The sequence below is a fragment of the Folsomia candida genome, unplaced genomic scaffold (genome assembly GCF_002217175.1).
Source record: "Folsomia candida strain VU population unplaced genomic scaffold, ASM221717v1 Fcan01_Sc007, whole genome shotgun sequence".
Classification (NCBI taxonomy): domain Eukaryota; kingdom Metazoa; phylum Arthropoda; class Collembola; order Entomobryomorpha; family Isotomidae; genus Folsomia; species Folsomia candida.
In genome coordinates this window covers 153,238-177,756 of record NW_019091199.1, presented here as the reverse complement: position 1 = coordinate 177,756, position 24,519 = coordinate 153,238, and the positions used below count along the sequence as shown (strand labels likewise).

At 38.1% G+C, this 24,519-nt stretch overlaps 5 protein-coding genes and 1 long non-coding RNA gene across 7 annotated transcripts; 3 read left to right on the top strand and 3 right to left on the bottom strand.

Moving 5' to 3' along the window:
* The first annotated feature begins 1,308 nt into the window (after positions 1-1,308).
* LOC118436211 lies at positions 1,309-3,353 on the top strand. The gene is made up of 2 exons (XM_035853764.1): positions 1,309-2,734; positions 2,799-3,353. The coding sequence occupies exons 1-2, from the start codon at positions 1,583-1,585 to the stop codon at positions 3,075-3,077; spliced, it is 1,431 nt and encodes a 476-aa protein (XP_035709657.1). The 5' UTR covers positions 1,309-1,582; the 3' UTR covers positions 3,078-3,353.
* LOC110852406 (organic cation transporter 1) lies at positions 3,078-7,080 on the bottom strand. 2 transcript variants are annotated; one of them, XM_022100475.2, is made up of 13 exons: positions 6,903-7,080; positions 6,467-6,721; positions 6,147-6,394; positions 5,359-5,449; positions 5,213-5,294; positions 5,058-5,112; positions 4,856-4,988; positions 4,731-4,776; positions 4,615-4,655; positions 3,932-4,548; positions 3,710-3,851; positions 3,536-3,640; positions 3,078-3,470 (listed from the first exon to the last, which is right to left on the bottom strand). In XM_022100475.2, exons 2-13 carry the CDS (start codon positions 6,524-6,526, stop codon positions 3,375-3,377), a joined length of 1,716 nt encoding a protein of 571 aa, XP_021956167.1. In that variant the 5' UTR covers positions 6,527-6,721; positions 6,903-7,080; the 3' UTR covers positions 3,078-3,374. The 2 variants fall into 2 exon arrangements, with proteins under 2 accessions (XP_021956167.1, XP_035709656.1); XM_035853763.1 differs by lacking the exons at positions 4,615-4,655; positions 4,731-4,776 and having other exon boundaries at positions 6,903-7,079.
* A 236-nt stretch (positions 7,081-7,316) lies between these two features.
* LOC118436212 lies at positions 7,317-10,243 on the top strand. Its single transcript, XR_004835285.1, has 3 exons — positions 7,317-9,106; positions 9,911-10,031; positions 10,117-10,243. It is a non-coding gene; the product is annotated as an uncharacterized LOC118436212 (long non-coding RNA).
* On the bottom strand, positions 9,112-13,554 carry LOC110851957 (organic cation transporter 1). Its single transcript, XM_022099905.2, has 12 exons — positions 12,234-13,554; positions 11,882-12,132; positions 11,607-11,796; positions 11,435-11,490; positions 11,225-11,354; positions 11,113-11,161; positions 10,972-11,003; positions 10,852-10,910; positions 10,482-10,778; positions 10,130-10,390; positions 9,908-10,049; positions 9,112-9,736 (listed from the first exon to the last, which is right to left on the bottom strand). The coding sequence occupies exons 1-12, from the start codon at positions 12,300-12,302 to the stop codon at positions 9,470-9,472; spliced, it is 1,803 nt and encodes a 600-aa protein (XP_021955597.1). The 5' UTR covers positions 12,303-13,554; the 3' UTR covers positions 9,112-9,469.
* A 954-nt stretch (positions 13,555-14,508) lies between these two features.
* LOC110852357 lies at positions 14,509-17,711 on the top strand. The gene is made up of 10 exons (XM_022100406.2): positions 14,509-15,149; positions 15,242-15,502; positions 15,588-15,860; positions 15,937-16,150; positions 16,269-16,554; positions 16,620-16,638; positions 16,705-16,827; positions 16,922-17,140; positions 17,211-17,419; positions 17,480-17,711. Exons 1-10 carry the CDS (start codon positions 14,992-14,994, stop codon positions 17,638-17,640), a joined length of 1,923 nt encoding a protein of 640 aa, XP_021956098.2. The 5' UTR covers positions 14,509-14,991; the 3' UTR covers positions 17,641-17,711.
* Positions 17,712-17,729: 18 nt separating this feature from the next.
* LOC110852356 (protein ATP6V1FNB) lies at positions 17,730-23,057 on the bottom strand. The gene is made up of 4 exons (XM_022100405.2): positions 19,804-23,057; positions 18,277-18,464; positions 18,106-18,162; positions 17,730-18,014 (listed from the first exon to the last, which is right to left on the bottom strand). The coding sequence occupies exons 1-4, from the start codon at positions 19,974-19,976 to the stop codon at positions 17,818-17,820; spliced, it is 615 nt and encodes a 204-aa protein (XP_021956097.1). The 5' UTR covers positions 19,977-23,057; the 3' UTR covers positions 17,730-17,817.
* Positions 23,058-24,519: the final 1,462 nt, after the last annotated feature.

Below are 24,519 nucleotides of genomic sequence, written 5' to 3'. Positions count from 1 at the left end.
ACTTCACCACTAAGTCCTTCATTTCATTCGCATTGAACACAATGCCTGTTATGTTTATACAGATAATTAATATAAATAATGTTTATGTATTTAATATTTTGTCAACTATTATTGTACCATCAGCACTGATTTGTGGTACATTAACCGATGGCACCGCGTGAGGATAAAGTTGACCCCGATGATCAATTGTTGGAGGAATTTTGTATTGATTCGGCAAGAAATGATATGAACAAACTCCCCAATTTTCAACTCGATTTAGGTCTTCAGGCCCACATCCAATGCAAGTAAGCCAGATTTTTCTTAAAACAATTTCCGCAGGGAATCTGTGTAATCTGTATTCTTCCAGTTGTGACCTCTTGTATGGGCATCCCTCCACTATACAACGTCGTGGCATTTTTACAAAATATACAAAAGTATCGGGGGCAGAAGTGGTCATCAATATCACAAAATATGCATTCGAGTTAGAAATGAAAAAGTCCACCGAAAGATAATTTCTCGCCCAACAACGGGTGACAACGCCAAAAAATGCGTGCCTGTCCCCAATTCGTAAATTTTTAATAATTTTTAAAAGGAGGCCCGTCCTTGGACAACCTCATTAAATAATCTTAACACATTCACTCCACGGAAACAAACTAAAAAGTTTAGGAATCTTGGTACATATGTAATCAGAGCTAACAATAATTATTACTAGGATTGCAGGAATTCTATCTGGTTGGTTACCAAGCATTGTATCTTCTAAATGCATATCATTATTTTTCACAAAAAAAATATTTTGCTCCAAAGTTGATTTAAACATTTTGCATATGGATATGGATGAATAATTAGTAAGGAGGATTAGACAACATAATGGAAGCCCAAAGGTCAAATGCTGAACAAGTCCTGCCAATCACTGCTCGTCGACAGACAAATAAAACGAAGCCATCTTCATCAACCTTGGACCGTGCAATAAATATTCCAAAAATCATCCCAGCAATTAGACTAAAGAATTCATCCAAAGCCAGCACAATTGTTTCAAACCATCAAACCACTACCCAACCCTTAAAATCCAACCATTCTTCTCTGTTAGATGATAAACAATGGGAGGAAATTGGAGACATTTTGAGACCCGGACTACCATTTCAATTCAATAATAATAGCACGGCAGGAAAGAACTCCACCAACATTTATGCACCCCAACCACATCACTCCCTCATGGTAAATTTTTAGGTCGATTAAACATGCAAGATGTAGTAATAAAATCCCTGATGCAAACTCACATTTCTTTTAATCTCATAATAGGTGCTATTAGTCTGCTTGTCCGTCCTTTTTTTCTCATTTCTTGTGCTCGGGTGCAAATATTGGTGGGAAAATCGGCGACGACGGGGATACTCACCCGCCCCAAATATTTCGCCCGATGACGACCATGGTCGTGGTGCTGCAGATGAGGTCATTGCAGAAATTGTTAACAGACGGGAACAAGTGCCTGTAAAACTTCCCAAACCACAAAGTAATGCAAGCACAATTAAACAAAGCAGCCCCACGTCTAAAGCTGCTATAAGTCAGTCTTCTATGAAACAAAGCACTTCCAGCAGAGTAACTGTGAATGGTGAGCTCAATCAAATTTATTTACTGCCAGAGTCAAAATAATGTACAATTTTCTCTTGATTTTATAGATCCTACAAGAAATCAGTTAACGGACGATGAAATGCAATTGATCATTGGGAATCAAACCTTAGTAAATAATGCAACCCAGCCAGCTTCCTGTCCACTAAATGAGGCGAAGCATGTAAAACTGATTCCCATCGAAAATCTCGTCGTTCCTCGAACATTTAGCGACGCAATACAACAAGCATATCCCTGCATGGCCATTCCCCCATCTCATTTAGACATTGATAAAGTTTTATCTCTAACAAAAGTTGAAAAATCCCAAAGTCACGCAGACCTTGTGCTGAAACCGATTCCGAGCGGGTCTCGCAACCGCGTTATTTTTATGGAGCCAGATATTGAGGAGGCAAAATTGTTCAGTGGACCTTCAGGCTATCCGATGCCACCAGCACCACCAATGGATCAAAGAGATGACCTAACTCTTGAGCAAAGGAAGGAAGAACAAAACAAGTTTTTGAGAGCATGTTGGAGGAATGAGATGCGGCGAAGGCGTTCTCTGTGTAGTATCAGCAGCAATGACGATCTTGTTGATGCAGAGTTGTACAACTCAATCTTAAAAAAAGCCAAGATGAACTCTGCAAGAAAAGTAAAAAGCATGCCAACAATGGTTATTCAGCCCTTTGGAAGAGTCCCATCCTTTACTACCACATACAGTACGGATGCCCTTGGGGATTCGCCGATTTTGAGCCCCCCAACACCTCTGGGATCGGATGGCAGCTCCAGCCAGAGGTCTACAAATTTTTCGAGATCTTCTTCCATGGGCAGCTTTCATGATGATTGGAAAAATGCCATGAAATCAGAATCCTACTCTAGAAAGGCGTTTAGGATATCAAATGAAGGGACACGTCACACGTCAAAAACTTCGATTTGGTCCACGGTGGCTTCAGAGAATGCGGCTGACGTTGTTCAGGAATCAGAGGACGACGAAACTGACCGATGGGATGCGCCACCGCCGAATGTTCCAGCCATAATTAATTTCCTTGAAGCGCCTTCGCACAATAATTCAGTAAATGCGACTGCGGGAAATGCTGACGAAGACGAAGATGATCCTGGGGATACATTATCTCCTCAACTACTGGAAAGCAAGCCGGTAAACAAACATTTCATTTCATCAGTTCAATATCGTCAGTTTCAATATAATATTTGCATTATAGAGCATTGGCAGAAAACAATCTTTAACTGCTCTGGATTTTATTGTGAAATCTGTGAAATCCGTTGGGTACGCCCCCAAGAAGGATGACTCGATCAGGTCTATGACACCTCTGGAGTCTGACCAACTACCTTCCGGAATATTTGTGCCAGTCACAAAGTCAAAAACTTCCTCCGAACTGCTTGGAGAGGAATCCTCCATAACACACTTGTTTCAACAAAGTCCACATAGTTTCTGGAGCACTTCGATACAATCTCCATCAATTAAGAGAGTCTCCTCATGATCGCATCATATTATGGCATTTATTATTTAGACAGTATGGCGTTTAGAAGTACCAAAAAACATGGCCTATCACAAAGTCTCAATAAAATAGAATAAGTCTTACATGGTAAATATGCCTAATTAAATGTATACCCAAACAGGAAAATTTATAATGTTAGTCCTTCAATTATCAAATCAAGTATTAAAATAAAAGAATGTGTGGTGATATTTACTATACACGAATACTGGTTGCATGCTTTCGCACGATATTATCATAGTCGTTAATATAAAATAATAAGACAATAATTGTTCAGGTACTTTAAGCTTCATTAATTGGTTTTTCGTCTTTAGTTTTTGGAACCAAACTCCAAAACTTTGTTCCTTTCCCAAAATTCTCGGCATCTTCAATTGACTCCTGAAAATCAACATTTATTAAACACGTATGATGTAATGATAATAAATATAATGATGCAAACTTACAGGCAAGGATTGGCCCAGAGTCTCAGGCAAAAATGCAGAGCTAACCATTCCAACAATCGACATTGCGACAATGGCAAACCAGGTCGCTCCGAGGTTATATTTAGACTATAGTGAATAACAATGAAGAATGTTTCCATAATATAAAAGAATAAGTGGTAAAGAATGTTTTCATACCAAATAAACGATATAAGGAGTAAAAATTCCAATAATTGATGATATTGTTGACGCAAACCCACTCCCTGTTGACCGAATGATTGTTGGGAAAATCTCCGTAGCTTGTAAATACACGACGAGAAACGTGAGAGTAATTGCAAATCTGAGTGGACAAATATATAATTTCCGTTATTATGCTGCTTTAATTTAATGTAGCCTTTTCATATAAAAAGTAATTCCTACTTGGACACGACTGCGCCCACCACGGAGGCAATGGCCCATCCCTCGTTGTGTTTGTGAGGCGAGGCAACCCCAGCAACAATACTGGCGAATGCACAGAGTATGAAAAAAGCTACTTGTGTCCACCTACGTCCACCCTTGTCCACGAGAACGCTGCCAAAATATCCGGCTGGGATTTCTATCATTGCCAGGATAAAAAAGTTGACAAATTGGTTCCCCGAGAGGTTGGATGAGTTGAGAGTGATCGCGTAATAAATGGTGCCGTTCATAACCCAGGCGATAGTAATCAGCGTTGTTTTGAGGGCTAGACGTGGACGACTGTATAAAGTCCACACGCCAACCCTTTGACGATTTTGATTTTGCTTTGAAACGATTAGTTTTAACATGGAGTCCAACTGGGTGTCTGAAATCTTATCCGACGTTCCATTTTTTTCTGCCATTTTCTTAATAATAAGTGCAGCCTCTTCCGTCCGACCCACGGAAATGAGCCACCTCGGGCTCTCGGGAATATAGTTGTAAAACCCAAAAACCAACACCATTGGAACTGTGGTTATCATTCCGATGTAAAACCAATCTCTGGCTAGCCAAGCAATTAGCGGAAGTGACGCCATTCCTATAACCTGCAAAATCATTAAATTTTCGTCATAAATTCGTCCTTATATTTACCAGATAACTTAAGAACTTTCCCAAATCATCCACGTGCATGAATATATCCATGCTCGAAAAACTGAAAATTAATAACGGCATGTAATCCATAACATTACGTAATGGATAATAGCTTGTGTCGTATGTGTGATGATACCTCTGTCGGATATTTCAGCACAGATCATGCACGGGGCTATAAATATCTTCATGAAATGGATATGATAATTAAAAACAGAATAAAAATTTATGCATTTAGATTACTAATTTGTTTAAAGTACACACCATTGGGAACCCCGTGCCGGTTAAGAACAAGAGTCCGAGGAAAACGTAAAAGTTGCTGGGAAAAAAGTAGCTGGCAATTCTCCCAAACACGTTCAATACCAAGCACAAAAAAAAGATGGGCTTCCTCCCAACCCTTCCAAATTTCAGATGAAAATACATAAACAATATTGACTCTTATAAATTAATGTATATCACAACATACATTTTGTGGTCCGCTAGCATCCCGTAAACAATTGTTCCGACCGCGTTTCCAAGCCCTGGGAATAAATACAATGTTTTTGTTTAGCGCAATATTTTGTGGTGGTCCATAGATCTTCATACTCGTTGAAGAATTAATTAATTATGGTTTAATCGTACCACCGAATGTCAAAGCCCAGGTCGCCCACTCGCTTTTGTCACAAACCCAATTATACTGGGAGGGTATTGTTAAATCGTAATCCTGTGGATAAAACCTATTAACTTTTTGAATTAGAGGCAAAATCCATTCACTATTCTGCACTAGCCTTCCGATCGTATTCCCAACCAAAACTGCAACTCGCCCTGCTTGAATTTGCAGTGATCATTTCACATTTACTAAACGTTCCATCCAGCTCTCTACGTATGAAAACAGTGCATGCAATTAATTTGCAAAACAGTGGCAGAATAAATATGAACATTACATTGACCAATTCAACTTAATATAGTATGTTGGCATCCAAATTGCAATTGAAAAGATTTGCATAATGGCAAGTCATTTGTCGTCAAATTAGATGTTAGGCCATCAGAATTTAAGATTGTTATTTTTATCATGGCATGAAATTTAGGTTTGGACTTTCTTGGTCAGGATCAAATATTCGCTCAAATTTTTTTGGTTATGTTGTATGTGAAAGCTACATAAATATGTGTCCATCAGTTTTTTTGGATGAGTTAAAAAGTTGAACATCCGAACTTTTCGTCGTGTTACATTTAAAGACCAAAGAAAGAAATTGACTAATTGTAAGAGAACAGGAGCACAAAATAACCAGTTTTCCAAATGAAAACGTGGACTTAACCAGTTCAATTTTTGTGGGACCACATTTAGCTCGATCATATAACCAGAACTTAGAGTAGATCCATAAATTATGTCACGCAAAAGTCGCGATTTTCTAGACCCCCCCCCTTTAACATGTGTCACATAGGCACGATATCATTAGAGCCTAAGACACCCCCTCCCCCCTCTCGCGTGACAAATTTATGGACCGCCCCTTATGTATGGAACATGTTTTATTTTTTATTTATCTACATAAATGGAAGGATTAATTAAATTAAAAACCTGGGAATTGTGAGATTTTTCCATGAATCCAATGTCATATTTTCAGGTCTACCTGGAACATTGCACCAGTGATCTGGTTCATACAACATGAACAACATGTTCAACGCTAGGACCGGTTCAATAGCCGTGACCGGACAGAGGACGACGTACAAAAGAAATTTCTGAAACTTTCCCTGGGATCCCACTAGCTCCAAAATGTCGTCAAAATCTTCACATTTACTTTCTTTCCGTTTGTTCTGATCTCCATTCTGAATACACGATGCATGAAATTTCTTATGCTTTTGTACATTCAAAACCTGCTACGAATTAAATTCGCTTACCTCCATGCACTTCACGTTGTAACCCAACGCGGCCGCCGTTTTAATGGAGCGGATACTCATTTTGATAAGCGAGACCTTTGGTTCCTCTCGGTCCACACGGAAACAATTCACCAAATTGAATGGTTATTGAAGATGTTCTTATGCTGCGCGTCGTCGTCGTCGTCGGCGCGTGTGTAACCGATATTGCACTATGTCGCACTAACTAACAATTGTGGTTTGTATATTCGACTTGCGAGACAACGGCATAGATTTTCCCTGTGAGAACATTATGTTTACACTAATACCTAGACTCAATGCACCATTCATTACCAGTGCCATAATAGTAGGAGTTATGTATGACATGCAAAATACATGCATGCATATATATAACAAGGGGTTGGATTTTGTATGGCTATTCATGGACGAGATGATAACAAGTGCATGACTTTTAACTTACTTGTGAAGTTCAAGCCAACTTGAGTCAACAATACAACAATAATCGGTAGTCAACTTTTTCCACTCTTATGCTGACACGGGTTGACCATTCGTCAGTCAACCCGTGCTGGAACTTTGCAACCCCATAGAATTGGGCAGACAATAATGCGTTGTTTAGTTTCTAATTAAGATGACCAAGTCCATTTAAGTTGATTCCTTCCTTCTCATTATCTCCGTCTCTTTAAATACATGAGTAATAACTTGAGTTGGAAACACGCAGGAATCCCAAGTGAGATAATTAAATGCTCATATCTGCATATATGCATACACACGGACAGATGTATATTTGTATACACTCTGGAAGCTGGAAATAAGTAGAACGAGAACGAAACATGATTCACAATACCCGAGCACACTGTTTAATAATATGTCTGTATGTATGTTGTAGTTATAAATTCTGTACTTATGTACATATGTAATAAGTAGTCAACTAAATTGGAGATACTTACAGGGTAAGTTACATAATTTCAAATTGCTCAATTGTGCTTTATTTTCGAAATAGTTTACACAATTAATTTTAAACAGATGTATGAATTTTTGTGTAATTCTGCTTTTTAGATAAGCAGAAATATTTACGTAAGTATGTATTTATCCTGAAAATCTGGATGCCCTGGAATAATGAGTTCATATTATCTAATTTGATGACAACGTATTACTTAATCACCGATTTGTTCCAGCTTGATTTATTTATAATTGGCACGAATGCATAGTAATTCTTGATTTCGATTTCCTGATCTCTAAATGTTTCACCTGGTAGAAAAATATAAAAGTTTTATTACCAATTAAAAACTAATTATGAAACGTGTAACAGCACTACTGAATATTTAATGTGAATACATCGTTTAACATAATAATCAGGGAAATCCCACTTTCCTTGCGTTTACTAAAAACAGCTCTTACTCACATCTTAAATCTTGAAAATAAGTCATAAAAATAAATTGTATATGTAAAACACAGGATGTAGAATGAGATGCAAAAAATGGACACGGATTTGTCATTGCCGTGGAAGACCTTCTAAATACATTATGCAGATATGCAACCCCTTCAACTTTAATTTGTCCCAGGAATTGTGTGATGTTGAGAGAATTGTTGAGAGAATGACCTTGGTATTCAAAATAATATCGCTTGTAATGCAATGAAATTTGTAGCTGTTTTTTATTTAGGGGAACACTAATAATAATTGAGAGATGTTGCATTTTACGAGAATTTCATTTGCGACAAAGTTCACTGTTAAATACATTCCCTGCATTTCTACATGAGTCTGTTTCCTAATAGCGTGCATCGCAAACCACGCTTCCCATGTTGTTAGTGTTCAATTACTATAAAATAACAATAACGACATGATAGAAACAGGCTGGAGGTCTATTTACTTAAAATACAATGCTTATGGTTTAACATTGTCCATAATACCACGATGTCACTGTCATTCTTTCGTAAACTCATTGCATTAGAATGGGAGGACGGCAGGAGGGTTATCTTTTGTTCCCGATGGCTAATCGCTGTCCATGTCATTCCACCAATTTATTTGCATACTTTTCCATTTGTCATGTGGATAGCAATTTACCAAGTAGCGAGGGAATCACATTTTCAATGACGGATATAGCTATACCAGTTCGCAGTGGTGGAATCAATTTACAGCACGCCAACGACCAACACAATCTTTCAAGATTTCAGAGAAATTGACACTGAAATCTACAAAAATAGCTGGGACGAGGTTGGCTAAAACCAGCTTCGTTAATGTGAATGACATTTCTACAAATTTTCAGCGACTATAATGACATCAGTAGAGAAACTGACTGCTAGGGGCTGTTGTTAACTTGTAAATTGCACGCACCTAATGTGCTGTGTCGAACGCAATAATGAAATTGACTTGTACCACTTATTTTTTTAGAAAGGCCCGATGACCCCCTAAAAATGCCGCACATGATTTGTCCTTCAATTCTAAACTCAACGTCCATTGTCGTCCATGTGGTCCCTTCATTTGAATTAATACAAAATGTATTTGCATTCATGCATGACAATTGGTTCACAACAATTATATGCAGTGTCGCAAGCGTTGAGACCAAGATCAAGTCAATACATAAATAATTCAATCATTCGTCTTAAGTTGTTGTTATTTATCACCACAACGTCTTCTGCTTTGTTGTCGTTGGTGTCCAAAGTAAGGTTAGTTAGTTGTAAGAAAGAGCATAACAGTCTCGTTTTATTGCCACTTTCGAAAGAAAATTAAACAATTTGACACTCTTTAAGTGTGACTTCTGTAAGCAATTCTCATTTTACACCCTTTTTTATCATGCACGCACACACGTATGTTTATTTTTTCCTATGCACATAATATTTATGTAGCTCCTTTCCTTATTGCAATATAGTAATACGAGACTTGTTAATAGATATGACAAAGAGTTACAAAATCCGTATATGTATGTATTACATATTGTTCATGTACGATACGATATGGTTCATTACGTTTATGTCATAATTAATTCGTAATTGTTCAAATATTCCTCTAACTTTGTTATTAAATACAGATTAATTATTAATGTGATTGCCAGTTAACTTTTCACAGTGCTTCAGATTATCTTGGCTTAGTCTAGGTTTATCTTTACTATTTTCTTTGGTTAAATCTATGCTTGGACGGAGGCTCCAGAATCTATTCCCTTTTCCAAACTTATTGGCGTCGTCAATTGTTTCCGGTAAGGTTTGGTTTAACGTTTCGGGGAGAAATGCTGCAGAAATCATTCCTACAAAACACAGGGAAGCCATGATCCAGTAAGGATAGCTAACATTGTACGTCCCCTGTGAAAAATAGACATGTGTCAACTAATGTACGGAGAGGCATGTACGTATGTACTGCGCCTTGGTTTATCTCCTAAAATTGTCTAATTTTTTATGATGAAAATCAATGGTGATACTTTATACTGAATAACTCAATAAATGCAAATTGTAACAAAAGTAATTCGTTATTACCAGTGCCACCATGATTGGTCCTAAGATTCCACATGCCGCACCCACCGTGGAAGCAAATCCTGATCCTGTACTGCGTAGCTGAGTGGGAAATATCTCGGCTCCTTGCAAGTAAACCACTAGGAAGGTTAGTGTTATTGCGAATCTTTACATAAAGCATACATAAAGTTAGAATTAGTGTGAAATATTGTTTTATGGGTGCATTTTTGCAGTCAGGAAACTTACTTTGCAACCACAACTGAAATAATTTCAATCACAGGATTATTCAAAAATTGCACAATCGCAGCAGAGGCAGCACACGCTAAAGTGCATCCACAGAAGAAAATGACCTGGGTCCATCTTCGTCCGACACGATCGACGAGATATGCCCCGCACATTCCAGACGGTAACTCGATGATGGAGAGCATGAAAAAATTCACAAATTGGTTCCCAGACATCTGGGTTGTATTTAACGTTATGCCGTAATAGACGACGATATTAATGGACCTGTGTCGATCAGATTTGGCAAGATTAAGTTATCTACACGTTAAAAATGCGATATTCACTACTAATGTTAATCGAGATACCACAAACTGACCAACAGACGGTGAGAAGGACCGTGTTCTTTGCTAATCTCATCCGACTAAACAGCGTCCACACCCCAGTCCTGCCTTCACTTTTAGCTTGCAAACTATACAAACGTGACAGAGTGCCGTCCAGTTGACGTTTGGTTAGTCGATCTGCCCTATCGTTGGATTTTGCAATTTTCATGAGAACGCAGGCAGCGTCTTCCAACTTTCCTACGGAGAAAAGCCATCTCGGGCTCTCAGGAAGGTAAAACCAGTAGAGGAACAGCAGAGCTCCTGGAATGGTCGTCGTAATTCCGATTAGAAACCTATGTAAATCGATACTAGGATTATGACGTGCATAAAAAATTCAATGTGTGATATTTAATCGTGGCCAGAAACCATTCTCTGCAAAACCAAACGACCAGTGGTAACGCTGCCATTCCGACAACCCAGATCATCTATTATATATTAATATTAATATTATGAATATTAATATTATATAATAATATTTCATATTACCCAGGTCATTGCGTAGACGTGACCTCTGTAGTCTAAAACACAGAAAACTATGCAGAAGGGACTTTACATGACATATGGCAAAGTCTCGTGTACATAAATAGGTATATCATAAAATATAAATATGCACATATAAGTACTCACCCTTGTCGCAAATTTCGGCCAGAATCATTGAAGGGGCAATAAACATCATCTTAATAGTGGGCATTGCAATTAAAATAACATTTAATGGACTTTTGAAGTTATTTTAAATTACCGGAAAAGCAGTCCCAGCAATAAATTGGGTGATATTGAACATTACAATATTGTGTACAACAAAGAAGCTCAGCATACGAAACACCACGTTTATTAGAATGGTCAAAAAGAAGATTGGCTTCCTACCCACCCTGAACACAATGGCAGTTTTAATCAAATTTATGCTAATTTGATTTTTCCTTTAAAATTTTATACGCCGTTTATTATGTACTTGTCTGAAAGGTGGCCCAACACCAGAGTTCCAACAGCATTGCCAAATGCTTGGGCCTGTAATTTTGAAGCATTAGTGAATATATAGCAATGAAAATGTGATGTGAAACACTACTAAATTATTGCTTCAAGAATACATATTTATGTAAATGAGTATTTGCTAATATTTTTACCGTAAAGGCATCGGTGGGGTTGTCCGCGGAGTCACAAACCCAGTTGTAAGCAGATGAAATTGTGGACTCGTACTCTGTGTTGTCATATTCCCAACCTGAAGGACATTTTATAATTGAGCTGTCCTCGCTGTACATGGTGCACTGAGAAAACTTGGGTTGACCATCCGAACCAGGAGGTCTGGTGTAGTCTCTTCAAGAAGTAAGTATACGCATTGCAATTTTCAAAATCGTCCAGAATTTTAGAAAGCTGAAAAAAATGATAAAAATGTTCGTACAATGGAATGTAAAAGTTTTTCCAGTCCGTAAGGCTGGTAATGTTGGGGTCTCTCCCATGAACGTAGCACCAGTGTTCGGGTTGAAATAGGAGGAAGATCATGTTAAGCGTTATGAACGGTTCGATGGCTGTGATGGGACAGATGGCTGCGTAAAGCAATAGTTTCTGAACTCTTCCTTGGGACCCAATGATGTCGAGAATGTCATCAAATTCGTTGCACGGAAGGTCATTCTCCTCCTCTTTGTTTTCCTCCTGTCACGACAAATAAATAATATTTTCAAGCATTCTCCATTCAGAGCGATATCCAATGAAGATAATAAGTAAATAACTAAATAAGTACAGGAATTACATACCGCAGTCAAGCAATTCAGCTCGCGAATGTCGGTTGAAGTGGATCTGAGCGGATCTTCGTATTGACCCATGTCGATTCCTGATCCGGTAACAAATGGCTACTTCTCGATAAACAAACAATTACAGAAATACACTACGGATCAAATCCTAGCTACTGTTGAGCTGAATCTGTCCATGGTCGATGATACGGGAGAATTACTGAAAAAGGACAAATAATAGCTCGCTGGCTGATTGAGGTAGCAGTGGTTTAATTCAATTTTCTATTTATGTAAGTTGGCACAAAAACTGATTTTATTTTTATTTCGAGAATTCTAAAAGCACTTTCCCGTCATGTTCCTCCTTTATTCACAAGTTGGCAATTTGGATAACTGTATCAAGTGAACTGAATTTAATACAAGTTTACTTTAATGTTTTAATTGCTATTTAACTAGCCTCATGATCAGTTGGATAATAATGTGTATGCTATGGAGCTGAAATAAGTCAACGCTGACTTTGACCAGTGGCCACTTTATTTCAGAATCAATAAAGAGCTCATGTTCTTCTTGCCAGAGTCTCATCGTGCAATAACTCGTGTACTTATTGCAGATTTGAAGAAGCGTCGAAAGCATAAATGGTGATGTGATGCATATGTAGCTGGACACAGTGGTTGATCAACTGTTAAATATTCTCGTTAGAAAGCAACAGCACAAGTACGACATAAAATTTTACAAGTCATAAAATAGTTTACGCTTAATTAAAATATTGAATCAGTGCAGGGCAGCATATTACATTCAATAGGTCAACTGAGCCAATTTAGCAAAAAGAGTGTTGTGTATATTCTCTGCCAGAATTTTATTCGACATATGCCCGCTCATGTTGGACACGACACAATGGCTGCTTAGCCGATTAAAATTAATTAGTGATAAAGGTCAAGCATCATTCCCAGCCAAAATACCAGTTGAATGGCGGATGAAAATAAAAGAGTCGTTTAGTCAATGCTCACACCTTGTCTTGGATTAGACGCTTGGCAAATTGTTTGATTGATGGAAGGAAAAAAGTTTGAAAGAAGAAAATGAAATATATGAATTACCATAATTTGGTTAATTTATTGTGTCAACTAGTTTTGTAAAAAAATAAACCATTGGTCACTATATGGTTCCATTTTTATTTTCTCATGCAGTTTTGTAACTCTTGAGTATTTTAAACGCTGAGTATACGATACGATAATTTTCTAGACGATGCAAGCATAGCTGAAGGGCAAATATTTCAAATGTTTGTCAAAATTGGGAAATTCTTAGACATGCATTATACAATCGAATAATTCGTGCATTATTACATTACTTCCGTATGAACCCGAATTTTCATAATCATAAATGATATGAAAAATGGTATGCGGATAATGCGTAACTCTCCAAATGATTTTCGACTTCATTAGTGAAAACGTTCAATGCTTATGAAATATGCACATATCAAGCTTTACATTTTTGTGTTTAAATACTTTAATTTATAGTTTGCATGCTTGTGAATAAATACTCAACAGAAAATGAAGAATTATGCAAAAAAAACTAAATGTAAATCCGATAAAATAAATCATGATCCACATGTTTTTTGTAGTGTTTCTCACGGGTTCGGGTCCTTACTTCGGGTTTCGGGTTCGGGTTCGGGTTCGGGTTCTGCTTCGGATACGAAATTTAAGAACCCGAAACTTTCGGGTTCGGGTTCGGGTCCGAAAAATGTCATGTCAAAATTTCGGGTTCGGGTCGGGTTCGGGTACGGATTAAGAACCCGAAACCCGAATCAAACTTTTTTGGATCGATATCACAAAAAGATATTAGAAAAATTGTTGAACTACATGTTCTTCAGCGGTTGCAATACTGAAGTAAGTAATTCCAATTTCTAGTTGTCTTAAATTCGTTTAATTTCAATGGTTTCCAAAAAGGTAAACGATTTACAAGAGCCTGATTCAATTAGTGTTACGGTGCGAACTATAAAAGAAATCGAATTTTTATCCTAATTTTGCTATGCAATTACCTGAATCATACCTAATGATATAAGTAATAATATTGGAAACGTCAAACTGGAAACAATTATCCAATTTTGGACTGATTTTCAAATTTCTAAAGGTCTCGGAAAGCCATTCTGGGGCAGTTTTTGAAATATTATAAATATTGTTGATTTTTAAGCTTTTAAATAATTTTTAAGTACAAATTCAGCCCATGCCTTAAAATTAAAAATATTTTCGGGTTTTCGGGTTCGGGTTTCGGATTTGAACCCCCAGTTCGGGTTCGGGTTCGGGTCCCTGAAAACGGGTACGGGTTCTTCGGGTTCGGGTTGGCCTCGGGTTTCGGATCAGTGGTACCGGGTTCGGGTTCGGGTTTCGGATTTGCAAGAACCCGACCCGTGAGAAACACTAGTTTTTTATAAGACATATTTAGAAATGAGAAAATAAGTATTAATTCATGACATCACTTTTACCAATCCTTCCGGTAATCTGGTACGCCGCATTCTGTTTTCCAGAGAACAGGAAAATCTGGAAGTAATAACACGCCGCAAAAATATGCATTACTAATTTTACCAAAATTTCCTTATTGTTCTAGGAAAGTTGACGAATATTTTAAAATACATATACAAAGCTGACTCGTACATTAAAAAGACAAACTATTTATCTCTAAATGATGGAATTTAGACCTTTGTTGGACGATGAAGCTGGCAAAGGTTGAAGTGCATCGAAACATTTATCGCTGTTGTGCATATTATTAAACAATACGAGTGCCGCCAGTCATGTCGAATACCAGTTTTATAATTGTGATAATTAACTTTCTCGCATTATCAAGTGCAAGTCTCCACTTTCTACCTGGCTGTTGTACAACCAAAGACGAATGTAATCAGTGGATGGACGCTTGGAAATCGTACAACAGCAGCAGAAATATTTGGTTCCAGTAGGGTTTCAAACTTATTGTACAACTGACACGTGTATTTAGATGGTGAAAATATTAATGGGATATTTATTTACTAATGTCTTTAAAATTAGGCTAGTTCCCGATCAACGACAGCATGGTTCCTCTTGTTCCTCTCGTTCTGTGGATATTCCTATCGATGCGAATATTTTTACGTCAGGACACGTGGAAAACGATACGTTATCAATTCTTGGAAGCAATGAGAATGATGAATATTTTCAGCTTCACTTTTCACCCAACGCCAGCATCAAGGTGTCCAATAGCAATTTTGGGCGACAATCTTTGAGTGAAATAATTTTGGGCGATTTCCCTCAGGATTCGTACTGCATAAGAAAGTATAACTAAACTTTACTTGCGAAAATATTAATTAAGCTGACGGTCTTCAAACGCATTAACAATGCTAATTTGGTACATTTTCAGAACGGATACACAATTCATAAAAGTTGAAGTATGCTTGTCTAAACATCGTTGGTATCAAAAGTGCTGTCCCGTAGGTCAAGGTTTCAACTTTTCGTACGGATGCGTAGATTTAAACCACAATAAATCTCGCACAAAATTTCCACCAGTAATCCCTACAATGAAAATTGAGGAAGAAATACAGAAAATAAGCTATCCAGTGGTCACGTATCCCAGCTGCAGCTATCCCACAATTATTAGTAGTGCATTAGCCAAATTGGAGTACGTCCCCACCCCGTAAGCTAAAACATTTTATGAACATATGTAACTCAAGATCTTAAACCGTTGATTGCATGAAACTTCTTGCGTAAAGATGGAAGATTCTCAGTTCCAACCGGATAGCATATTATGACAGAAAAATGCACATTCCACATTGGAAAATTGTCACAGAAAACTATTGTGTCGATCAACTTGTCCTTTCTCGTGAGTCAATCGACAGTGACACGTGCGGAGGCGAAGAACAAGACGTTTTGATCTTTTGTGAAAGTGAAGACAATACCAACCGAAGCATTAATTATGATTCTGAGGTATATTTTACAACTTTCTCTTTATTGTATTTCATATTCGGCATAAATATTTAAATGCTCCCCATAAATATTACATCGCGAAGAATATTTACAAATTTTGTATTTCCAAATATCACAGGAATCTCGGTACATTTTTTCCTACACAAACATAACTGCTCTCGGGATATCAATGTGTTTTCTTGCTGCAACCGCTTTGGGATTCATTGTGCTAGAAAAGCAAAATATCCACAAAAAGTCGATGCTGTTTTACGTACTGTCGCAATTCTTGTTTTATTTTTTCATCCTTATCATTTACGTGGATCAACTTTGGAAAATCTTGAGCACATCGTGGTGTTTTCCTGTCGGAATTCTTGCCCATTTCTTTGGATTGTCCACATTTACCTGGCTATTAATAATTAACTTTGGTAACTAATTAACTAACTTTTAAAAGTTATTAATAATAGTTAAATAAGAGTTCTAATTAACCTAGATTTATGGTGGACCTTTAGGTAAGTAATTTGTTCAACAAGTAATTCACCTAATTGACTAATTTAATAATAACTTGGATTGTGTAGGGTCTTAAATCCTTCAACAGACGTACACTGGTCGCGGTTGGTTATTTATGGAATAATTGCAACCGCGATTCCATTCATGGTCATCGCAGTGGCTATTTCCCTCCAACACCTCAGCAATGAGACGTAAATTGGCACACAATTTATAATAATGGCATAATAATTGTTTCTTGTGTAAACCCCATTCACAAACTTTTACTCAAGTATGTATTACGCACAGGCCGATAAAGTGTAGGCGTGACAAAGAACCCAGCTTTACCGTCCCCGGCTATGGGACGGAACATTGCTTTCTCTCCGATGATGCTCAATTGGTTTACTTTTACACTCCGGTTGGAATTCTTCTGTTGACAAATGTCATTTTCTACTCGTGCACGTCGTACAGACTTTGCAAACTCAATGTAAAACGGAAAGGACATTCAGCCAAGAAACATCGGAGCTCGTAAGCCTGACTTGAAAATAATAAATACTATTGAAATTCTAAAATAAATGATAATTTTTCTGATATACAGCTGTCAGTTGCTGCTAAAATTGTTTTGCGTGATGGGGACAGTCTGGATACTTCAAGTCATTCACGCGTTGGTTGACCTACATGAAAGAACATGGTACTGGAGCATTGTGGATGTTGGAAGCATGCTGCAGTCAATTGCAATCTTTGTCATCTTTATTTGCAAACGAGATAACTGGCGGACTTTGACCAAGAAGTATCCCATATTACAAGGTACAAAGGGCAATCTGAGGCATATAAAAATAATGATGCAACATTGTTTAATAATTCTAGGAATATTTTGCACTCGGGGTTTGGAAGTTATCCCTGACACCACGACGCCTGATGGAAGCACGAGGCTTAGTCGAACGGAGGGGCCGCAGAGAAAATCAGGCGTGCCCGAGTTTCAGCAACCCAGTGAAATAATTCAGTTACCTTTTCATAACTCTTCTTGAAGTGGTATTGATTCAAAAAAGTTTATGCATTAAAACTATACGTCCTTCGAATAAACCATAAATAAGAAGCACACTGCTGCACCCATGAGTGAGACGACAATAATTTAGACTTTATCTCCCACGTAAGCAAGGATATAATTTTAATTACAAGGACAGGATTAAAGATATCCGCACAAGTCAATAATAATTCCGGGGGAAATGGTAGGGTGCATAATCTGCTTTACACATGACACCTCGAGATCGATAGAAAGCAGGTCCGATGGTGGAAAGTCGTGGGAGAGTGGCACTCTTCCGGTTGTGAACACTTTCCATCAGCTTCCAGGCGTATTCAGAATTGGTTGTGGGCGGATAGCAAAACTTTGTTTCTGGGAGTCCTGGGAGTGGACAAAACAACATGCAAAAGTACTTACAATTGACTTTTAGGTTAAAGGTGAAATGAAATTGCAAATTGTGTGAGGGTCGAACCTGAGTCGTAACGAGTTGTAAGATAACGTCGGTAGCCTTCTCCCTCCTTGGCCAAACCTATGCAAATTATGTCATTATGGGCATAATAGATAATTTTGACAAGGGTTAGACCAGGATAAAAATATGAGTATCTTTGCAAGCCAATACGAGACGATGTTAATTAACATTTACCTTGATAAATCAACGCTGTAATGTGTTCCGGAGGCGTCTTCATCGGAATTGTGGGATCTCTTTGACACTCGTCACAAGGGTCAGGACCAACATGGACAATGAACGTGTCGTTTTCCACCTTGGGTGGAGGCGTGGCCTTGCAGAAGCGAAAATACTCGTCTTTAGAATCCATAAGCTTGCGAAGGAGTCTATAAAACAATAAGTTTAAGTAAAAAAAACAACAATGTATTTGGTGGAAGATGGATTAAAGCACTGAAACACTCTTATTCACACCTCAGCAAACGTATGTATCCCCCAAAACCAACTGATACCGGAGGCCCACTCTGGCAAACTAAACCAATTTTTCCACCCACTTTGAGACTTTATCTCACCTTCGGTTTCTGCATTAAGTAACCTCTCCGGGAGTAACTATTGCCATTCTTACACTTTACGATAGCCCAAACAGAACGCCCTGCGCCAACCCAGTTGGATGTCTTTTGTGACACAGTTTTCATCACACAGCGAATCAATTAAGCCAGAAAAAAAAACTCGGAATAAGACTGCGCATTGAATAATGTAATGCAGGTGAGCCATCCACTATGCCACCAACCCAAACATTATTAGCATGTAATGGTGAATGAGAAATCTATTACTACATATTGGCACTATCAGAGAACGAGAGAGGTGGACGAACACGAGCTGAATGGAGGAAATACGTCCCACTTCCACTTCATGTCCATCCACCAAGCTTTGATTCCTCACTTTTGTTGTAAAGAATCAAACCAAACTAATGGGGACAGGAAGTGTGGGTCGTAAAATTGCCAGGGAAGCGACATAAAACGCACCTTTCATTCACTGGGATTCACTCTTTTCGAACCTCTTGATGGACAACGGGGCAATACGACTGGACAATTATTATTAGAAATCTGGGTCACTTAATGACGTTGACAGACGGCCAACAACGGCAGCTAGCACAACCTAACCTAACGTATCAGTTAAGCGTGATTCTATTGTTGCTTTAAAAGTGAAGCAAGTTTATCGAGTAAACATGCTCAATTTTCAGTACCCTTAAATCCAGATCTATCTTCAATTGATACAATTACGGATAGAATTACACGTCAGTTACAAAAAAGAACCATCACAACTGATAGTAAAGAACTTGTTTCATTTCAATGGTTTTGCAAACTTTCTCCTCGTGTTTACGTGTATACACGTATGTGCTAAGGAAAACCCACAAGTATAAGTATCAACTGTGCTTACCGTAGATGATATTTCTTAATATAAATATTGGTACGTCTTCATTGCTTAGAATAATACTCGATTCACCACGCAATCTGCTTAATCTGCGGCTTTCTTTGCTCAAAAAGTCACCCAATATAAAGTTGTGTGGAAAGAGGGAACAAGAAACGTGCGAAATTTTAAGGAAACTGAGGGGTAAATATTTGTACGTACATGAGCTTTAAATACATAGAATGCAATATTGTTGCTTGCTTTGTATGATCTGGGATGAAAGTTGAAATTAAAAAGAGAAAAGTTTTACAAACTCACTCATTCTTGTCCTCACAAATGGCTTGAATTCTTCCCTGAATTGGTCCGAGAGCTTGTTGCCAAATTCCGTTCCTGTTCATCCTGATCCAAGCTTCCTTCGCGTTAAGCTCCTTTTCCATTGTTTCTTTCCCTTGAGCAGCAGAAACGCAGTCAAACATTACAGGACGTGGCATTTTGAATTTTCTTTCTAGCTCGGTCCCACAAAAAGACAAAACAACTTGACGAGATTTTTAATTTTTTTCCTAATTTGGACGCTAGGGTGCAAACCTCAGTGAAAAAAAACTGTGGTGGACTTTGGTAAAAAAAATAAACAAAATATATTCGCGACAAATAATTCCACGATTAACTGACATCGTTTCTATGGGGTGGTGCCCCATACGGTTGCGACAAATGGATTATTTTTTAGAAAATTTTCATTTTTTAAATCGTTGGGGCAAAAGTCCTTTGGTTTGCCCCAACGACTTTAACCTTGAATAACTTTTGAATAGGCAGACAAAGAGACTTAATTCCTGAGGATGAAATCATCCTAATTTTTAGCTTGATTTTTTAAGCTAAAAATCTCGAGTGTACTATTTCGAAAATTAAAATGTTTATTTTGAAGAATATCTCCAAAATATAAGTTTTTCAGGAATTTCGAAGCCAATTCTTATCTCACAAAATTTTATAATATACCAAACTGATCGTATTATCTAGACCGATCGATTGACACCTCACTGGAGGGTGTGAGATCACTTGGTCCAGATTTGACCTAGGGGGTCATCTCAATCCTCCAACTTAGCAACGGTCCACTCACACCATTTTGTCAGTACATAATAATTAAAATTTAATTTCTTCAAAAATGAAAATTTGTGTTGGAAACAATTCATTTGTCGCAACATGTATAGAATGATAAAGTGTCAAATAATATTGAAATAATTCAGAAGCAAGAGCGAGGGAAAGTGTGCTGCAACTTTCTCCTGCCAGAGTCAGTCCTACCTGTCTCGTCGCCGTGTCGCAACTCAAGGCGACTTTAGTTTTGCAATGATTGTCCTTTCACGGTTTTAGCCGTTTCTAGGACAATAAAATTACCTTTACTCATAACGTGGTGCAGAGTTTGAATGCCCACGGACTGAAGCACCGCTGTTTTATTAGTACCATTATGAACAGAGGGCTGACATTTTATGGTCTCAAGCAGTGGCCTTTTCATTGCCCGTTCTGATTGTTGCTGGTCAATCAATAAACTCCTCCGAAAGAACTGCTTAATTACTGCTGGGAGAAAGTTTACCAATATTGGCAAACTTGGACTTGCATGTTTCAACCTATTTTTGATATTTCTCAGATAATATAAGTCACCTGCAATTTTAATTGGTGTAATTAATGGTGAACTGGCATTGCACATTCGATACCAATAAGCTACAAATATTTGCAAACTATTTTAAGCTGGTTATCCATAAGTAGCCGTTTACCATTTCCCTTGATTACTCATAGAAGCAAAAGGTTGAGAATTTACTAAACGACATTTTCATTCTGCTACATTTCATGTAATTTCATGGCCGCCGAGATACACATGTATTCACGATATTCTCAAAATATCCACCTGAACAAGAAAGGACAAAGGTCTTAACTGGGGGGTAGCATATTGCACCTTTCGGTCATTCCTTGCAATTAAATGTGCATTTCCACGCAATCTGGATACATACATAAAAAATTATCCATTCAGAAGAGGAGGCGGGCGGAGTGCATTGGTCTTTCGTTCTCGCCAAGATGAATTGATTAACGATTTCGTGTGTGCTCGTGTACAACTGCCAATTACACGAATGCTCTCTTTTGTTCTTCCTTCTAATAATTTTCCTACTATTAAGAAATCCTAGTACTAACAAGTCTAAACAGTTTGTGTGTACAAATAGCTCAGACTAAAAGTCAGATACACAATTGCATGTGTATGAATATGTGGTCAGTCCCATTTACCATCAACTTTCTACACTGTCAAATAAATGCCAGAAACGCTACTATGTATGCGAGTATACAAGATTGTGCTGGTGTCGAACTTGTGTTGGAATAGGTAAGTAAGGATGCAAAAAGATGTAGTAAGACAGGGTTTAATAAACTTGGGGAAAGAGTGTTGGATTGTGCTGGGGAAACGACCGGGATGAATGAGAGCAATGTTTCGTTTTTGCTATATTTGAGACCAGGTTGCTAAATCTTGCAATCTGCTTAACCAAATCTTTCATGAAAACGTAGGATTTTTTTTCAATCAACTTTTGGGGAAGGATGATATAAATTTTCAACTTTTACAATATTTCTCATCAGTTTTAGGTTGTTCTAGGCATGAGATTTCACCCATTTTGCAGTAGCACTCGAATTCCCTCAAGTTCCACACTTGACAATTCACAAGTTATAACACTTGTGCGAAATCAGCAGCATACTGGGAATCTCATTAATGCAACATCATCTCTCACTCTCTCCCGTCTCATGTGTTATCTGTATGAATACGGTTGAAGCGCAGTCCATAAGATTTTGTAGGGACGACGGTGTCTGTGTGGTTGGAAATGATAACTTTTTGCCATGCTGTTAAATCCCAAGCGCCATCTCCCACTATTAAATCCCTCTCTTCTTTCGACTTATTCACTTAGAGTGCAAATTCTGCAAGCGAGCCACCAGAGTCAGGGTGACCTTAGCCTTCAAAAGTACAAAAAACTCCTCGCTCCCACTTAGTTCATCATCATCTATCTTATGCTTGGTTGGTTGGTTGGTTGGTGCACCGCAACAGCAGAGCTTGTGTAAAGAATCGCCCGTTCTAAAGCAACAACAACGCTGCGACTACTTTCGCACACCAGACAGGAGTAGTGGCGAGAAGACATGGCACATCGCATTATTCGCTCATGACATGGCATGGTAGCCAATAACGCCAGACCAACCACTAACAAATACCCACCACCACCTTACGTACGTTACGTACGTGTATGCATCTCCTCCTCTGCAAAAATTGAGCATTTATTTCATAACTTGAATCATCAACTAGCAAAACAAGCTAGCAACTAAACAGTACAATCCGGCAGTCTGGTGAGCGCATAACAAGTCACATGTGCAAATGGATTGGCACTTGGAAGAGATGTGGAAAGAAACGCTTTAGTCATGAAGAACCAAGTTGTTGCAGGTTGTAATACATCCAAAAACACAATTCTCATCATGCATACTCTCAATTATGTAGTTGGTCCCAGTTTGAGCATTCTCCGCTAATTCGGTGATTATTATTTTATACGTGTATTAAAGGTATGATTTTTAAGAGCATTAAAACACGTTAAAACCGCTATCTGTATATACAATTGTCATTTTATTTCTGCAATGAGTTTGCTCCAAAAGTTTGGCAGCATTTTAATTTGCGCTTGATGACAGACAAAGTAAGTTGAGTACATCAAACGGTTAATGTGTTGTTACCAAAATGATAAAAACACCTTCGTCTGCCACCAAATGAGATTAGGGAAACGGTCAGAGAGGAGCAAAATATGAGAGAAAGAAGCCAGAGCTGATGCGACGGAAGATGATGACAAACGGAAGATGAACACTCCATCGCGAAGATAATGTGTTGTGTAATAAGCCTTGTGTTGATGAGCATATCATGTTTTTCATGAACCACTGCGGACAAAGAGGACCAACAACACGTTGGTAATGCAATAATAATAAGTATTGGATTAGAGGCTGCCAATTCCAACTGGGGCTGCAGAGGTTAGGTATCCGGTCTCTCCCTCCCTCGTCGTCGCTTGATTGATAATGGGGAGTACGAAACGATGTCCTGTTCTTCTTTCTTTCCCTCGCCTTGTTTTTACAAATCGTGGAAAAAATCTTTTTTGAACACAAAAATCACACACATTATGCTACTAAATAGACAATGACAAATTCAATATGTAGCGAAATTCATGGTCTCATCCAATCGCGGAGACCAGATAAGGAACTTGTACACCTTTTTTGTTGAGAATATCTGTGATGAACAAAATGATGATGACACAAACACGGTGCTTAATGTTTATAACATCCTCAACCCAACTGCATTTGCTGCCTTGTTCAAAATAAATTAAACGACGTTGACAATAATATCAATGTGATGTCACGTCGTGTGCAAATGCAATAATGCAAAGTTGTTTTGGGAAGTTGAAACTTGGTGCTAATCATTTAAAGCGTTTACATGACTGAGTCTCTGAATCTATGTTGTTTACCCAAATTTTCTGGAAAACTAAACTTGATGAGAATTAGCTGTAATCTCATTCTGTTTGACACATAAATAAATCCCTCATTTCTTCATTTAAGTAAATATACATAGTTTGTCCCCAAAAGAAAAGCGTAGCTGCATGCAGTTGTATATACTTTCTCTTTAGAAAGAAAGCAAGGGAAAGATTTTCCACAGTCTCAAGTGCAGCATTTCTTTCTTTCATTGGGCCAAGAATCCATCGGTTCTCGTTATTGAGGGAAAGGACCAAGATGAATGTTACACTTTCATCGGAGCGAGTAAATATGGTCTGTCTCATAATAGGAGAGCGAGAGAGAAAGGGTTCGGGAGTACGGAAATTGGGCAAAACGACGCAAGCTTCACGTGAAAGAAGGCTGCGAGTGAGACTGCTACTCAGCACATTTATATATAAGTAGTAAAGTGAGTTAAAGTTTCTTGAGGATTCTCGAAATTTTGGACGTACGTCCCAAGCAAGCAACGCTATCTGCAGCGGTCTATCTGGTCCAAGCACT

Bases quoted from the DNA above. Each gene is read 5' to 3' on its own strand.
- LOC110852356 (XM_022100405.2), bottom strand. From the start codon at position 19,976: ATGCCACGTCCTGTAATGTTTGACTGCGTTTCTGCTGCTCAAGGGAAA. The intron at 18,163-18,276 runs GTAAATGTTAAT...TAATTTGCATAG, and splicing joins TACAGCGTTGATTTATCAAG to GTTTGGCCAAGGAGGGAGAA. The intron at 18,015-18,105 runs GTTCGACCCTCA...GTCCACTCCCAG, and splicing joins TACAACTCGTTACGACTCAG to GACTCCCAGAAACAAAGTTT.
- LOC118436211 (XM_035853764.1), top strand. From the start codon at position 1,583: ATGGTGAGCTCAATCAAATTTATTTACTGCCAGAGTCAAAATAATGTA. The intron at 2,735-2,798 runs GTAAACAAACAT...TTTGCATTATAG, and splicing joins AACTACTGGAAAGCAAGCCG to AGCATTGGCAGAAAACAATC.
- LOC110851957 (XM_022099905.2), bottom strand. From the start codon at position 12,302: ATGGGTCAATACGAAGATCCGCTCAGATCCACTTCAACCGACATTCGC. The intron at 11,797-11,881 runs GTACGAACATTT...TACTTCTTGAAG, and splicing joins AAAAACTTTTACATTCCATT to AGACTACACCAGACCTCCTG. The intron at 10,779-10,851 runs GTTTCTGGCCAC...CGATTTACATAG, and splicing joins GTTTGGTTTTGCAGAGAATG to GTTTCTAATCGGAATTACGA.
- LOC110852357 (XM_022100406.2), top strand. From the start codon at position 14,992: ATGTCGAATACCAGTTTTATAATTGTGATAATTAACTTTCTCGCATTA. The intron at 15,150-15,241 runs GTAGGGTTTCAA...CTTTAAAATTAG, and splicing joins AGCAGAAATATTTGGTTCCA to GCTAGTTCCCGATCAACGAC. The intron at 17,420-17,479 runs GTACAAAGGGCA...TAATAATTCTAG, and splicing joins GAAGTATCCCATATTACAAG to GAATATTTTGCACTCGGGGT.
- LOC110852406 (XM_022100475.2), bottom strand. From the start codon at position 6,526: ATGAGTATCCGCTCCATTAAAACGGCGGCCGCGTTGGGTTACAACGTG. The intron at 4,777-4,855 runs GTGTGTACTTTA...CATTTCATGAAG, and splicing joins CCGGCACGGGGTTCCCAATG to ATATTTATAGCCCCGTGCAT. The intron at 4,549-4,614 runs GAAAGTTCTTAA...ATGATTTTGCAG, and splicing joins CATGCACGTGGATGATTTGG to GTTATAGGAATGGCGTCACT.